The sequence below is a fragment of the Bufo gargarizans genome, chromosome 1 (genome assembly GCF_014858855.1).
Source record: "Bufo gargarizans isolate SCDJY-AF-19 chromosome 1, ASM1485885v1, whole genome shotgun sequence".
NCBI classification, from domain to species: domain Eukaryota; kingdom Metazoa; phylum Chordata; class Amphibia; order Anura; family Bufonidae; genus Bufo; species Bufo gargarizans.
The window spans coordinates 737,684,167-737,701,711 of record NC_058080.1 but is presented as its reverse complement, the minus strand read 5'-3'; the positions used below and the strand labels follow the sequence as shown (position 1 = coordinate 737,701,711).

Sequence of the window (17,545 nt, the reverse complement as noted above, 5' to 3'; positions counted from 1 at the left end):
TTTGCTAAAAGTAGTTCCTTTAGAGGGTAGAGTCCTGACCAAGTTTTCACCTCCAGTAGAAGAGATTATCCCAACTAAGACTGGGCCCCCTCATGCTATGGGCCTCATAGCAGTCGCACGGTCTGCCACTATGGTAGTTACGCCCCTGCTCATAGGGTCTCGTAAGGACCCTCTCTGCATCTGTCCTCATTAAGGACAGGAAGGACACTGGAGGTAGGAGGGGACCTTTAAGTTTCCTGTCCCCAGAAGGTCAAGGGGTACAACCTTTACTGGTGTGGTCATAAGTGGAAAAGAAAATGTATTTTAGTAACAATGGTGACGCTGTCTTGGAGCAAATAGAAATATTAATATGTCCACATACATTAGAAAACTATTACATGGAGCGTCGTTACTTCTCCCCCATGTCACTCTGGACTCTCCTGCAGTGTGGGCGGAGGTGTGAATACAGTGATAAGAAGCAAGGGTCATGGGGACAATTCATCTTCTACACTCTCTTCAGTATAATTTAGTATTCTGGCAGATCCAGGATATTTTCACCCAAAATATACATTTTCTTATTGACTGTTAGCCTGGAGCTACACTGCAGCATATGTCCAAAGATATTAAGATATCATGTCCAACATTTGGATTTTCGGTTGCAGGTCATCATAGAACAAAATGCAAGTCACCGGTAACTGCATCTTGACTGTAACTTTTCAGTGATTTAGCTGTTTTCTTACAAATAGCAGCTATAAAACAGCTGCACAAACAAGTTCAATGACTATTCTAAGGCTTGCTGTGACACATGTTGTCATGTAGCCCCAACTCTAACCCCTTACTGACCAGCATTGGCCGGGACTCTAAACATGGAACCTGCTCCGACGTGCAGTGGGCACCATAGCTGCATATGTCATACACTCCAATGCTAATGCACTGGAGTCTATACGAATAGCAATCTAATGATTGCTTGTCATAGTTACCTAGTGGAACAATAAAAAAAAGTGCAAAAAAAGTTAAAATAAAAAAATTCGAACAGATCGCCCCACAAAAATGAAATTTCATCTTTCGAAGTCTTTAATTTTTTTCTGTATTAAAATGCAAGAAAAACTACAGATATATGGCATTTCCGTAATCGTACTGAAAGTAATAGGTAATTTTTTCCATATCAAGAGTGCTGTAAAAACAAAACCCATAAAAATATTGCAGAATGGTGTTCTTTTTTCCAATTTCATCCATTTTGGAATTAGAAAGTGACCTCATATGTCTATGTAAGCGGAAAAATAAAAAAAAGATATCGCCCCAGAAGGGCAGGGAGTAGAAAACAAAAACAAAAAAACGGGCTAAAAGGGTTAATTCTATAAATAACTGGGTTAAATTCTTTTCTGCTCTTATAACATTTCAGTATTACACCTCTCCTGTATGAATTCGCTCATGTCTAAAAAGATTTGATTTTCGTGTAAAACATTTCCCACATTCTGAACATGAATATGGCTTCTCTCCGATGTGACTTCTTTCATGTGTAACAAGATTTGATTTCTGGGTAAAACATTTCCCACATTCTGAACATGAAAACAACTTCTCTCTTGTGTGAATTCTCTCATGTCTAAGAAGGCTTGATTTACTTGTGAAACATTTTGCACATTCTGAACATGAATACATCTCCCCTGTGTGAATTCTCTCATGTGTAACAAGATCTGATTTCTGTGTAAAACATTTCCCACATTCTGAACATGAACATAACTTCTCCCCTGTGTGAATTCGCTCATGTCTAACAAGACTTGATTTATTTGTAAAACATCTCCCACATTCTGTACATGAATACATCTCTCCTGTGTGGCTTCTCTCATGTGTAACAAGATTTGATATTTGTGTAAAACATTTCCCACATTCTGAACATGAATACGGCTTCTCTCCTGTGTGAATTCTTTCATGTCTAACAAGATGTGCTTTAACTGTAAAACATTTACCACATTCTGAACATGAATATGGTTTCTGTCCTGTGTGACTTCTCTGATGTGTAAAAAGATTTGATTTACTTATAAAACATTTCTCACATTCTGAACATGAAAACGGCTTCTCTCCAGTGTGAATTCTTGCATGTTCAGCAAGACTTGATTTATTTGTAAAACATTTCCCACATTCTGAACATGAATAAGGTTTCTCTCCTGTGTGAATTCTCTCATGTTTCACAAGATCTGCTTTATGTGTAAAACATCTCCCGCATTCTGAACATAAATATGGTTTCTTTCCTGTGTGAATTCTCTCATGTATAATAAGATGCGATTTATATGTAAAGCGCTTCCCACATTCTGAACAGAAGTATGGTTTCTCTCCTGTGTGAATTCTTTTGTTTGTAGAAAGATATGATCTTTTTCTGAATTCTTTACCACTTTGAAACATTTTACGCCTTCTGTGACCTGTACTTGTAACAATCTGTGATTGGTCAGGAGAAGGTTCCTCCAGATTAGGAGTATTATACAACATATCTGTACTGTGAAGTCCTGGATGTACATTAAGGGTGATGAGGTTTTCTCCTGTAGAGCGCAGCATGATATCTTCATCTTCTACTTTATAATTTAGCAATAACATGTCGTTTCCCTCAAACTGTTTATCAGGATTCTCTGGGAAGATAAAAATTTGAATGTGATTTTTTTTTCAACTGACAGAGTAGATAAATGAATAATGTTCCTATTAGGCTGGAAGTTGATCCAGCGGAAACTAGACATAAGCAGGAAGTCATTAAAGGGGTTCTGTCACCTGAAAAATGGGTATTAAGCTGGCTGACATTAGCGATGTGCTAATATCAGCTGAACATAACTATATTAGTGCCATCTCACTGCCTAAAGCATTTTTTGAGAAAAACAAACTTTTATAATATGCTAATTAGCCTCTAGGAGCAGGGGGGGCGTTGCACCTGCTCCTAGAGGCTCAGTTTGCACACCTCTTTTCACGCACCTTCTACTCTTGATTGACAGGGGCAGGCATCGTTGGTCTCCTCCCACTGGCCGTGTCTGCAGTGTAAATATTGCGCCGTGAGGGAAGGACGCTCGGTGGCTGCTGGCTTCCTTACTGCGGCGAATACTGAACGGCGCAAGATTTACACTGCAGACACGGGCGGCGGGAGGAGAGCAGCGCTGCCCTGGCCCTGTCAATCAAGAAAAGAAGGTCGTGAAAAGAGGTGGGCAAACGGAGCCTCTAGGAGCAGGTGCAATGCCCCCCTGCTCCTAGAGGCTAATTAGCATATTATAAAAGTTTGTTTTTCTCAATAAAGGCTTCAGGCAGTGAGATGGCACTAATATAGTTATGTTCAGCTGACATTAGCACATCGCTAATGTCAGCCAGCTTAATACCCGTTTTTCAGGTGACAGAAACCCTTTAATTTTGCACTTCTGGCTTTGTTTAAAAAAATAAAATACTGCCCTGTCCTTCAAACCACACATTCAAACCCTTACCTCTAACTGCCACTTTCAGCTCAAGGACATTTCTTGTATTCAATCCTTCTACACCCCTGAGCAGTGGCAGATCATAATATAGGCATTTTAGGTGGCCACTCAGGGCCTGATGCCTCAGAGTGGCCCTAGCCACTCAAACTACCCACACAAACTGTGAACCACCGCCAATCATATACAGGGTGGCCCACGAATAGGTAGCCCCCCTCCAGCGATAGTATGACAATATGGAGGAGCAAATTATTATTTTTTTTAATTACCCACAAGTCACAGAAGATGCTGAAAGTGGTCCCCGTTCAGGTCTCTGCCTCTCTGGGCAGGTCGGATTCTGTTGGCTGTTGCTGCGGATGGCGTTATCCTTGAATTCCTCCAAGCGATGTGGATTGTTAGTGGACACTTTCTGTTTTAAATTTTCCCACAGATAAAAATCTCATGTGGACAAGTCTGGGGAATGTGGCGGCCATAACTCCTTGCTCAGTTCACTCCTCAGTAACCAGTTCACAAACCCGTGCCAGTGAGTTCCCTAAGGTGCAGCATGTTGCCCCATCTTGTTGACAGGGCATTTTTTCTTCTGGTGTTAGTTGGTTGTAAAATTGTTCTAAGACGTCCATGTGAATTGTGGTATTCACAGTTGATTTTAAGAAAAATGGGACCACTATTCGTGTTTCTGATACTGCGCACCAAACGCTAATTTTCTGGCCGTGTAGTGGTGTTTTGTGAGTCAAATGGGGGATTGGGGGTGTTATACTATGGACTGTAAGGGACTGGGGGTGTTATACTATATACTGTGTGGGGCTGGGGGTGTTATACTATGGACTGTAAGGGACTGGGGGTGTTATACTATGGACTGTAAGGGACTGGGGGTGTTATACTATGGACTGTAAGGGACTGGGGGTGTTATACTATATACTGTATGGGGCTAATGGTGTTATACTGTAAGGGGCTGGGGGTGTTATACTATATACTGTAAGGGACTGGGGGTGTTATACTATATACAGTGTGGGGCTGGGGGTGTTATACTATATACAGTGTGGGGCTGGGGATGTTATACTATATACTGTAAGGGACTGGGGATGTTATATTATATACTGTAAGGGACTGGAGGTGTTATACTATATACTGTGTGGGGCTGGGGATGTTATACTATATACTGTGTGGGGCTGGGGGTGTTATACTATATACTGTCTGGGGGTGTTATACTATATACTGTCTGGGGGTGTTATACTATATACTGTAAGGGGCTGGGGGTGTTATACTATATACTGTAAGGGGCTGGGGGTGTTATACTATATACTGTGTGGTGGTGTTTTAATATATACTGTGTGGGGCTGGGTTTTTTATACTATATACTGTGTGGGGCTGGGGGTGTTATACTATATACTGTGTGGGAGTGTTATACTATATACTGTGTGGGAGTGTTATACTATCTACTTTGTGGGGGTGTTATACTATATACTGTGTGGGGCTGGGGTTTTTATACTATATTCTGTGAAGGGCTGGGGGTGTTATACTATATACTGTAGACAAAAATGGGGTAAGCAGCACTCCAGGTCCCAATTTGGGGACAAATGCCAATAGAAAAATTGTCGAGATGGTGCCCGCGGATGGGGATCCTGGCTGGGGGTCCCGTCAGGTAGCAAATAATAGAAAAATCCACAGCACTCTTCAATTCAGGTGACAAAAGCGGGTACTTTATTAGTAACAGCAGCCTACAGATAGCAACGTTTCAACCATCTCTGATCTTTTTCAAGCTCAGAAAGACCAGAGATGGTTGAAACATTGCTATCTGTAGGCTGCGGTTACTAATAAAGTACCCGGTTTTGTCACCTGAATTGAAGAGTGCTGTGGATTTTTCTATACTATATACTGTGTGGGACTCGGGGTGTTATACTATATACTGTGAGGAGCTGGAAGTGTTATACTATATACTGTGAGGGACTGGGGATGTTATTCTATATACTGTGTGGGGCTGCGGGTGTTATACTATATACTGTGTGGGACTGGGGATGTTATACTATTTACTGTGAGGAGCTGGGGGTGTTATACTATATACTGTGTGGGGCTGCGGGTGTTATTCTATATACTGTGTGGGGCTGGGGGTGTTATACTATATACTGTGTGGGGCTGGGGGTGTTATACTATATACTGTGTGGGGCTGGGGGTGTTATACTATATACTAGTGATGGTAACCTTTTAGAGACCGAGTGCCCAAACTGCAACCCAAAACTTATTTATCGCAAAGTGCCAACATGGCCATTTTGTCATGCCCTGCTCTGACTATTTGCGGAGGTCGGCCAGAATAGCAGCACGTGTTTAGTTTTTTGTTTTGGAGCCGTGCTGGATCCGCCTCCCATCAGGTGCACTGGGTGGGGTCATTAGATTAAATAGCTCTCTGTCCCAGTGCTCTGAGCGGGTTATAGAAATCATTCTGGCCTTGGAGGCAAGGAAGGAAGGTTGTCTGTTCCAGCTCAGAAAAGATAAGTGTGATTTCAGTTTTTGTTGTTTGCTTTCTTGATTGTGTTGGTGTCATCTCTCCAATCCAGGTTCTGTGCGAGCAGGCTGCTCCTATTCCCCTTTTCACCATCTCAGGGAATCTAGGGTGTTTTAGCCCAGGCACGAGGACACTTCGTTTCCTACCATTAAGGTCAGAATGTGGGCTGAGCAGAGCAGGGAGAAAAGTCAGGGATTTGCTAGGTGGTGACCCTTCCCCTGCTTCTCGTCTAGAGCCTGGTTTGCTGGTTTATCTGTATGTCTGATATCCCGTCCGCTGTGACATTATAACCCGCCATACTTTGACTGTCATTGCTCAGCGGCTTTGTGATGGCGTCAATTGAAGCGTTAGTTGACCGCATGCAGGAGCTATCCCTAGAGGTTGCGGAGCTACGTGGTTCGGTCACAGTGTCAGAATGCTCTGGCATCAGGAGGAGGTCAAATTTATGTGGAGCCTAAAGTTGCTCTTCCTGATCGATTTGCAGGGGGGACAGATGACTTTGTCCATTTTAGAGAGTCTTGCAAATTATATTTTCGGCTGCGTCCATCGTCTTCGGGTGATGAAAGTCAGAGGATAGGTATAGTCATTTCTCTGCTTAAGGGGGACGCGCAATCCTGGGCCTTTTCTCTGCCACCCGGTTCCCGGGCCCTCCGGTCGGTGGAGGAATTTTTTAAGGTCCTGGGATTAATCTACGATGACCCAGATCGGGTCTCGATGGTGGAATCGAGATTACGTAATTTATTTCAGGGTGAACATACTGCAGAGGCTTACTGTGTTGAGTTTAGGAGATGGGCTACCGAATCAAAGTGGAATGATCCTGTGTTATGTAGTCAGTTTTGTCAGGGGTTATCTGAGAGATTGAAAGATGCCCTTGCTTTTCATGAGTACCCAGATTCTTTGGAGAATGCCATGTCTTTAGCAGTACGGTTAGATAGACGTATCAGAGAAAGGAGTAGGGCTCCCTCCGCGCAAGAGATCCCTTCTGTGAGTGGTTTCGTCTCGACTGCCTCCCCGGGTGATGTTACAGGTAGCTCTGGGGTAGCGGAGGAACCCATGCAGCTGGGTCAGGTTTCTTGCCGTTCTGATAGCAGAAACTTTAGGAGATTGCACAAACTGTGTTACTACTGTGTGAAAAGTGGTCATTTTGTTTTGGCTTGTCCTTTCGTTAAACCGCAGGTGGAAGAGAAAAAAATATAAAAAATGTCCTGACTCTTGGTGGTGTTAATGGTGTGGTAGAGCAGGCAGGTATGCAAGCTCCCTGCAATTCCCATTTTCTCCTTCCAGCTATGGTGGCGCTAGAATCAAGAGAGATTTTTGTTGAGGTGCTCCTTGACTGTGGTGCTGGGTTACACCTGATTGACTTTCTTTTTCTTCAGAGTCTGGGTCTAAGTACTTGCACTTCAGAAAAAGAGATTCGGGTTTTTGCAATTGATTCTTCCCCTCTTTCTCAAAGGAGTCTCACTCACATTGCTCATGGTATTCACTTAAGGGTGGGTGATTCACATGTTGAGATTATGTCTTGTTTTGTCATGAAGGATTTGCCAGCTCCTATAGTTTTGGGGTTACCATGGTTGACTAAACATAACCCAATTTATAGATTGACAAGCGAGACAAATCATTGGTTGGAGTGAGTTTTGTTTGGATAATTGTCTGGGCACATCTATCTCTGGTGTGTCCACTACGGCTTTACCTCAATACCTCTCAGATTTTGCAGATGTCTTTTCGGAGGGTGGGGCTCAGGAACTGCCCCCTCATCGTGACTATGATTGTCCAGTTAATCTCATCCCAGGGGCTAAGTTGCCAAAGTCTCGGCTTTACAACCTCTCTCAACCCGAAAGAGAGGTAATGCGAGAGTTTGGCAAAAGGTCATATTAGGTCATATTAGGCCATCTAAGTCTTCGGTGGCAGTAGGTTTGTTCTTTGTAAAAAAAAAAAGGATGGATCGCTGAGACCGTGTTTGGATTTCCGGGAATTGAACCGTATTACGGTCCTGGATCCATATCCCCTGCCTTTGATCTCTGACCTTTTTGATCAGATTATTGGAGCCAAGGTGTTCTCCAAGTTGGATTTGAGAGGGGCCTACAATCTGATCAGAATCAAGGAAGGGGATGAGTGGAAAACGGCCTTCAATACGCACGAGGGTCATTTTGAGAATCTGGTTATGCCTTTTGGGTTGACGAACGCGCCAGCGGTATTTCAGCGATTCGTCAATGACATTTTTCATCATTTGGTGGGGAGGTTCGTAGTAGTTTACCTGGATGACATTTTAATTCACTCTCCCGATCTGAAGACCCATCAGGATCATGTGAGACAGGTTTTGACGATCCTTCGGGAGAATAAATTATATGCTAAATTGGAGAAAAAGTATAGGTTGGAGAGGGCTCACCTACTAGTCAAAAATGGTATGGGAGCTCCTACAAGAGGATTCACCCACTCCTCTAAAATTTATGACAAGAAATATAAAATAGTAGGGCACACCAGCACTTGGATTACACACGGAGAGTTTTGATATAACAATATATATTTATTGTAACACATAAAACTATCTATTCCGACATATTATAATGCATAGCTAAAATCTATAAATTACATAGATACAGTAGATATATAAAAATATAAAAATATAATATAAAATAAAAATAAAAATAAATTCCCTATATTTGACCAATGGGTCAGAGTCTTTTGAAACAAATGATAATTGATAAAGTGCTTCACATGCTCGGCGTAATGTATTGTTGCTGCAGAGTCAGTATGATGATAAATTCACTATTATTAATAGAATATATAGATTGCAGTTGTTTTACTCACTGTTTAAGCACTGCCGATTTGATTGTAACACTGGTGGCGTCCCACGAGTGATACTAATCTCTATAAGTTACGGTGTAATAGGAATTTCCACCGAGTCTATGTGAATATCAGGTCTGGGATCTTCAGTGATGTGTAAAGCTGTGCTGTCGTAGAGGCCGCTCAATGGTATCTTTATGCTGCGCTATTTCTTTGTATCACGCAAGCTATAGAGTCACCAGGTGCGCTTCTCATAGATTGCCGACAGGTATCCAGCTTTCCTTTAAGAAGGTATATTCTCACCGATCCCTTAGCTGTTGGTTCCTTTTCTTTAAGCGCTTAAATCTTCTGATTCTGTGTCTTATTTCATGGGATTTACCCACTCATTACACTTCTTTGAAGATTTGCCCAAACACCTGTATGAACATACCATTACATATAGTATAATTGGAAAATCTGAAGATATGCTTTATGCATTTTATGCATTGTTATATTAAAAGAAAAATTTGGAGAAATGAAAGAAAAATATATATGCTATACTTTTGTATGTATTTTTGTATATTTATATCTATATGCATTAAGTCTCTGGGAAAGACGCTATACACCTGATTATTTAGTCCCGCTATTTATTGACTTTACAGATTTATTTCACAGATGTATATACTTTATCTACTGACAAATAGATTTATAGGGCATATATCATCCCTTAATAATGAGTATGGGTAGATATGAGCTGAATTATAGCAAAAACGCAAGTTGACAATGAAAACCGCAATATGTAAAATGCAGAATTATCGCCTAGCAAGCGATGCGGTTTTAATCCAGCTCTCCTGCTCCATCCCACCAAATGTACAATATGAGGATATTTATTTCCGACATTGCATATATTAATTGAATCTTTTAGCGATATATTCATATCTATTCACTTGATTATTTAATATGTTTTTAACATAGATTAAAACAAGCTTTATAACCATATATATGTTCTTATATTGTGAAATCCAAGATGTGGTATATTGTGAAATCCAATCATCCACGTCATTTCCTGCACATAATTGAAGCTAATTAATTTAGACTGCACCTGTGTAGGTGGATATAAAAATGGGTCATTTCTATGGGAAATTTAGCCACTGAGGAAGGAGTCGGAGCACTCTGAAACGCGTATGGTAAATCCCATGAAATAAGACACAGAATCAGAAGATTTAAGCGCTTAAAGAAAAGGAACCAAGAGCCAAGGGATCGGTGAGAATATACCTTCTTAAAGGAAAGCTGGATACCTGTCGGCAATCTATGAGAAGCGCACCTGGTGACTCTATAGCTTGCGTGATACAAAGAAATAGCGCAGCATAAAGATACCATTGAGCGGCCTCTACGACAGCACAGCTTTACACATCACTGAAGATCCCAGACCTGATATCCACATAGACTCGGTGGAAATTCCTATTACACCGTAACTTATAGAGATTAGTATCACTCGTGGGACGCCACCAGTGTTACAATCAAATCGGCAGTGCTTAAACAGTGAGTAAAACAACTGCGATCTATATATTCTATTACTAATAGTGAATTTATCATCATACTGACTCTGCAGCAACAATACATTACGCCGAGCATGTGAAGCACTTTATCAATTATCATTTGTTTCAAAAGACTCTGACCCATTGGTCAAATATAGGGAATTTATTTTTATTTTATATTATATTTTTATATATCTACTGTATCAATGTAATTTATAGATTTTAGCTATGCATTATAATATGTCAGAATAGATAGTTTTATGTGTTACAATAAATATATACAGTCATGTGAAAAAATTAGGACACCCTTTGAAAGCATGTGGTTTTTTGTAACATTTTTAATAAAAGGTTATTTCATCTCCGTTTCAACAATACAGAGAGATTAAAGTAATCCAACTAAACAAAGAAAACTGAAGAAAAGTCTTTTCAAGATCTTCTGTAAATGTCATTCTACAAAAATGCCTATTCTAACTGAGGAAAAAGATAGGACACCCTTGCCCCTAATAGCGAGTGTTACCTCCTTTGGCTGAAATAACTGCAGTGAGACGGTTCTTGTAGCCATCTACCAGTCTTCGACATCGGTCTGAGGAAATTTTACCCCACTCCTCAATGCAGAACTTTTTCAGCTGTGAGATGTTTGAGGGGTTTCTTGCACGTACAGCCCTTTTCAAGTCACCCCACAGCATCTCAATGGGATTCAAATCTGGACTTTGACTTGGCCATTCCAGGACTCTCCATTTCTTCTTTTTCAGCCAATCTTTGGTTGATTTACTAGTATGTTTTGGGTCATTGTCATGTTGCATGGTCCAGTTCCGCTTCAGCTTTAATTTTCTAACTGATGGTCTCACATGTTCTTCAAGCACCTTCTGATACACAGTAGAATTCATCGTGGATTCTATGATGGTGAGCTGACCAGGTCCTGCTGCAGCAAAGCAGCCCCAAACCATGACACTTCCACCTCCATGCTTCACAGTTGGTATGAGGTTCTTTTCTTGGAATGCTGTGTTTGGTTTACGCCAAACATGTCCTCTGCTGTTGTGTCCAAATAATTCAATTTTGGACTCATCTGTCCAAAGAACATTATTCCAGAAGTCCTGGTCTTTGTCAACTTTATCTCTGGCAAATGTCAGTCTGGCCTTGATGTTTCTCTTGGAAAGCAAAGGTTTCCTCCTTGCACACCTCCCATGCAAGTTAAACTTGTACAGTCTCTTTCTGATTGTAGAGGCATGTACTTCTACATCAACAGTAGCCAGAGCCTGCTGTAGTTCTCGAGATGACACTTTAGGGTTTTTGGAGACCTCTTTTAGCATCTTGCGGTCTGCTCTTGGGGTGAACTTGCTGGGGCGACCAGTCCTGGGCATGTTGGCAGTTGTTTTGAAAGCCCTCCACTTGTAGACTATCTTCCGGACAGTGGAATGGCTGATTTCAAAATCTTTTGAGATCTTTTTAAATCCCTTCCCAGACTCATAGGCTGCTACAATCTTTTTTCTGAAGTCCTCTGACAGCTCTTTTGCTCTCACCATGGTGCTCACTCTCACTTCAACAGTCAGGAGCACACCAAACTAAATGTCTGAGGTTTAAATAGGGCAAGCCTCATTCAACATGCAGAGTAACGATCTACTAATTATGTGCACCTGGTGTGATATACCTGTGTGAGATCTGAGCCAATTTAAGAGGGAATACATGTGAGGGTGTCCTATCTTTTTCCTCAGTTAGAATAGGCATTTTTGTAGAATGACATTTACAGAAGATCTTGAAAAGACTTTTCTTCAGTTTTCTTTGTTTAGTTGGATTACTTTAATCTCTCTGTATTGTTGAAACGGAGGTGAAATAACCTTTTATTAAAAATGTTACAAAAAACCACATGCTTTCAAAGGGTGTCCTAATTTTTTCACATGACTGTATTGTTATATCAAAACTCTCCGTGTGTAAATTGGAGAAAAGTTTTTGTTTTCGGTGCAGGAGTTTCCGTTCTTGGGATATTTGCTTTCTGATTCTGGTTTTCGTATGGACCCCGAAAAGGTCCGGGCGATTTTCGAATGGGACCGACCACAGAATCAGAAAGCTTTGATGCGGTTCTTGGGGTTTACGAATTATTATAGAAAATTTATTTCAAACTATTCTACCATTGTAAAACCTCTCACTGATATGACTAAGAAGGGCGCTGACGTCTGTCTGGTCGGATGAGGCATTGCAGGCCTTTTCGGCTATTAAGGAGCGTTTTGCATCTGCTCCCATTCTGGTGCAGCCGGATGTGTCTCAGCCATTCATTGTGGAAGTTGATGCATCAGAAGTGGGGGTTGGAGCGGTGCTGTCGCAGGGTTCATCCCCAGGCAAATGGGTTCCATGTGCCTTTTTCTCCAAGAAGCTCTCGGTTGCCGATAGGAATTATCATGTTGGAGATAGAGAGTTGTTGGCTATCAAGTTGGCCTTTGAGGAATGGCGTCACTGGTTGGAGGGGGGCGTCTCACCCCGTTACGGTATATACAGACCATAAGAATTTGGCTTACCTGCAATCTGCCAAGCGTCTGAACCCTAGACAGGCCAGATGGTCACAGTTTTTTACCAGGTTCAATTTTGTGGTTACCTTTCGCCCTGGGGTTAAGAACGTCAAGGCAGATGCCTTGTCTCGCAGCTTCCCTGGGGGAGGTGATTCAGAGGATCCTGCTCCGATTTTGGCTGATGGGGTGGTGGTCTCCACTCTGTACCCTGAATTGGAGATGGAGGTGTTGGGAGCCCAGGAGGGGGCTCCTGGTTCTTGTCCCCCAGGGAGGTTTGTTCCTGAGGGTCTGCGATACAAGGTGTTCAAGGAACATCACGATACTGTCCTTGCTGGACATCCTGGTGGCAAGTCCACCTGTGATCTGGTGTCCCAGAGGTTCTGGTGGCCAGGGTTACGTAAGAGCATTGAGGATTACGTGACAGCTTGTGAAACCTGTGCTCGGTCAAAGGTTGCTCATACTCGACCGGCTGGTTCACTTCTTCCTTTGTCTATTCCGTCTCGTCCTTGGACGCACTTGTCTATGGACTTTATTACGGATCTGCCGAGTTCCTCCGGGAGAACAGTGATTTTGGTGGTAGTTGACCGTTTCAGTAAAATGGCTCACTTTATAACATTAACTAGTCTGCCTAACGCCAAGACTCTTGTGCGGAGACCTGGAGACCTACTTGAGGTGCTTTGTGGCTGAGAATCAGGAGAACTGGTCCTCATTCTTGTCCCTAGCAGAATTTGCATTGAATAACCGTAGGCAGGAGTCTACGGGTAAGTCGCCATTTTTTGGCGCATACAGTTTTCATCCTCAGTTTGGTACCGTTTCTGGGACTGGTTCCTCTGGGATGCCAGAGGAGGAGAGATTTTCTTCTGCCTTGTCTTCCATCTGGCGGAGGATCCAAGGGAATTTGGAGAAGATGGGTGAGAGGTATAAACGAATGGCTGACAAGAGACGCGTGACTGGTCCGGACCTGTGTGTGGGTGATCTGGTGTGGTTGTCCACTAAAAATATCAAATTGAGAGTGCCATCTTGGAAACTGGGTCCAAGATTTATTGGTCCATACAAAATATCTGCGGAGATCAATCCTGTAGCTTTTCGGTTGGATCTTCCGCAGACTTGGAGGATCCATGATGTGTTCCACAGGTCTTTACTGAAAAAATACGTGAAACCATCGCCATTGCCTCCTCCTCCTGTTCTGGTCGATGGAAACTTGGAGTTCGAGATCTCCAAGATTCTCGGCTCTAGAATTCTTCGGGGTTCCCTTCAGTAAATGGTACACGGGAGGTCGGCCAGAATAGCAGCACATGTTTAGTTTTTTATTTTGGAGCCGTGCTGGATCCGCCTCCCATCAGGTGCACTGGGTGGGGTCATTAGTTTAAATAGCTCTCTATCCCAGTGCTCTGAGCGGGTTATAGAAATCATTCTGGCCTTGGAGGTAAGGAAGGAAGGTTGTCTGTTCCAGCTCAGAAAAGATAAGTGTGATTTCAGTTTTTGTTGTTTGCTGTCTTGATTGTGTTGGTGTCATCTCTCCCATCCAGGTACTGCGCGAGCAAGCTGCTCCTATTCCCCTTTTCACCATCTCAGGGAATCTAGGGTGTTTTAGCCCAGGCACGAGGACACTTTCTTTCTACCATTAAGGTCTGAATGTGGGCTGAGCAGAGCAGGGAGAGAAGTCAGGGATTTGCTAGGAGGTGACCCTTCCCCTGCTTCTCGCCTAGAGCCTGGTTTGCTAGTTTATCTGTATGTCTGATATCCCGTCCGCCGTGACACATTTACCCTGAATACTAATATAACATATCTTCAATGTACTTTATCATTTATCTATAATATTCTGCCAACATTCAGTGAGCTGTCTGTGCCATTCATAGCATGCCCTGCGCTGATGAAAGGCAGAAAAAGTCTAAGGCATAGACTTCTTCCAGGGTGCGGGTGCCCACAGAGAGGGCACTGAGTGCCGCCTCTGGCACCCGTGCCATAGGTTTGCCATCACTGCTATATACTATGTGGGGCTGGGGGTGTTATACTATATACGCTGGAAATACGCCTAATTTAGACGTAATTCTGTTCTGTAAATGACCTCCTGTGTCCTTTTATTATATGTCTTTAATTAAACATTCAACATTTGGGTGCAGTGTGTCAGTTTCATCGGTGCTCTTAGTAATACCCTGTGGTGACCAATGAGATAAGGGTAACAGCTATTATAGTGGCATCCTCTGTCACTGCACACACGTGTATACACTGCACATGAAGGCTCTTACCTTGTGATATAAGAGGCTGGTGCTCCTCCATTACATGTCACTGCACACACGTGTACACTGCACATGACGGCTCTTACCTTGTGATATAAGAGGCTGGTGCTCCTCCAGTACATGTCACTGCACACACGTGTATACACTGCACATGACAGGTCTTACCCTGTGATATAAGAGGCTGGTGCTCCTCCATTACATGTCACTGCACACACGTGTATACACTGCACATGGCGGCTCTTACCCTGTGATATAAGAGGCTGGTGCTCCTCCATTACATGTCACTGCACACACGTGTATACACTGCACATGACGGCTCTTACCTTGTGATATAAGAGGCTGGTGCTCCTCCATTACATGTCACTGCACACACGTGTATACACTGCACATGACGGCTCTTACCTTGTGATATAAGAGGCTGGTGCTCCTCCATTACATGTCACTGCACACACGTGTATACACTGCACATGACGGCTCTTACCTTGTGATATAAGAGGCTGGTGCTCCTCCATTACATGTCACTGCACACACGTGTATACACTGCACATGACGGCTCTTACCCTGTGATATAAGAGGCTGGTGCTCCTCCATTACATGTCACTGCACATGACGGCTCTTACCTTGTGATATAAGAGGCTGGTGCTCCTCCATTACATGTCACTGCACACACGTGTATACACTGCACATGACGGCTCTTACCCTGTGATATAAGAGGCTGGTGCTCCTCTATTACATGTCACTGCACACACGTGTATACACTGCACATGACGGGTCTTACCTTGTGATATAAGAGGCTGGTGCTCCTCCATTACATGTCACTGCACACACGTGTATACACTGCACATGACGGCTCTTACCTTGTGATATAAGAGGCTGGTGCTCCTCCATTACATGTCACTGCACACACGTGTATACACTGCACATGGCGGCTCTTACCCTGTGATATAAGAGGCTGGTGCTCCTCCATTACATGTCACTGCACACACGTGTATACACTGCACATGACGGGTCTTACCTTGTGATATAAGAGGCTGGTGCTCCTCCATTACATGTCACTGCACACACGTGTACACACTGCACATGACGGCTCTTACCCTGTGATATAAGAGGCTGGTGCTCCTCCATCATGGCCTCCTTGTACAGATCCTTGTGTCCTTCTATATACTCCCACTCCTCCATGGAGAAATAGACAGTGACATCCTGACACCTTATAGGAACCTGACAACACAATGACACCGTCATCACCCAGACCCCTCCAGTGCTGTTACTGGAGAATTTCCCAGCATTCCCAGCAGTGTCACCTCTCCAGTCAGCAGCTCCATCATCTTGTGGGTGAGCTCTAGGATCTTCTGCTCATGTATCAGGGGGTGATGGGGAGGCTCTGTGATGGGGGGAGGGGTCCTGCTCCGCCCTCCTGACTCCTGGAGATGGATGATGGGAGTCACACAGTCCCCCGATGTCTTCTTCACTATTGTGTACTCCTGTGGATGGAGAGAGACACTTAGGGAATAAACCCTTCAGGGGCCATGTGCTCTCCTCCGGCCCTCTCCTCCTGGGTACAACGTGCCTACTTACCTTCTCATGGCTCCTACAACATGACTATTGGTCACTGGTCACATGATCCATCACTTACCATACTGGGGGCTGATCTTCCGTCACTTGGAAGGTCTGGGGGCCGTTCTCCAGGACCCTGGACTCTTCCTATCACTTCCTATGATGGATTCTCCTTCCCGATGTCTGACTTGTTACAGAATACAATAAAGAGGAGAGAAATCTAGAAAAGTTTACCTCTCCGCTCAGCAGGGAGATGATCTCCAAGGTGAGGTCTAATATTCTTCTGCTGATCTCCTTCCTGTCCATCCTTGGTGGTCATTCAGGAGAAGAGGAGAGAACTGGAGGAGCTGGAGGCTTCTAGTACTGCAGGCGCCTTTATGAGGAGAGGAGAGGAAATCATCCAGGGGACAAGACCAGATGTCACCTCCAGAACCGCACTTCCTGAGCCTGGAGGGGCCCCGCTTCTCAAAGCCCCCACCACATGGATTCCAGGGGCCCCACCATGGAGATTTCTGTTGGCTCCACAGGAGATAAATGTCTGATAGATGCAGGTCCGACCTCTGGGCTGTGCTCAGCTGTGTCCACAACTCCTAGAGAAGAGACTGGAGAGAGCTGAGCTCAGGCCGGGCCCCCGCTCCATTCATTCTCCTCCTGGATGCAGTGGCCCTTCACCAGGACAGTCAGGGGCCAGCAAATGATGACAACCCCCACTAGCCACACTACTCCTCCCCCCATCATACTAAGCTGAGGAGCGGAGAAGGATTCCTTGTGTGTAATGGAGGAGAATCTCCAGAGGTGACATGTCTGAGCTCTCCACCACACTGTCTCCTCACAGCTCATCTTACCTGCAGGCTGGAGGAATGGCTGATACCAGAGAGAACAAGAGCCCTGACTACCGACCAGGACCTGCCCAGTGTCTGCTGCACTGCCAGAGCTGAAGGACCTGGGTTGATGTCACCGTCATGTGATCAGTGCAGGGGGCGGACTCCTACCCTGCATTGGTCAAATGACTATGATGTCACTATAGGTC

General features: G+C 43.8%; 1 protein-coding gene across 2 annotated transcripts; it reads right to left on the bottom strand.

The window, feature by feature from the left end:
• Positions 1–1,103: 1,103 nt before the first annotated feature.
• LOC122924910 (zinc finger protein 501-like) lies at positions 1,104–16,110 on the bottom strand. 2 transcript variants are annotated; one of them, XM_044276451.1, is made up of 2 exons: positions 16,056–16,110; positions 1,104–2,600 (listed from the first exon to the last, which is right to left on the bottom strand). In XM_044276451.1, exons 1-2 carry the CDS (start codon positions 16,087–16,089, stop codon positions 1,384–1,386), a joined length of 1,251 nt encoding a protein of 416 aa, XP_044132386.1. In that variant the 5' UTR covers positions 16,090–16,110; the 3' UTR covers positions 1,104–1,383. The 2 variants fall into 2 exon arrangements, with proteins under 2 accessions (XP_044132386.1, XP_044132387.1); XM_044276452.1 differs by lacking the exon at positions 16,056–16,110 and adding an exon at positions 3,689–4,098.
• Between the last annotated feature and the right edge of the window lie 1,435 nt (positions 16,111–17,545).

What these genes read in the sequence shown, in the direction of transcription:
- LOC122924910 (XM_044276451.1), bottom strand. Translation starts at nt 16,089, where the DNA reads ATGATGGAGGAGCACCAGCCTCTTATATCACAGG. An exon ending in CCAGCCTCTTATATCACAGG is followed by an intron (nt 2,601 to 16,055) that starts GTAAGAGCCGTC and finishes TTATCTTCCCAG; the next exon opens with AGAATCCTGATAAACAGTTT.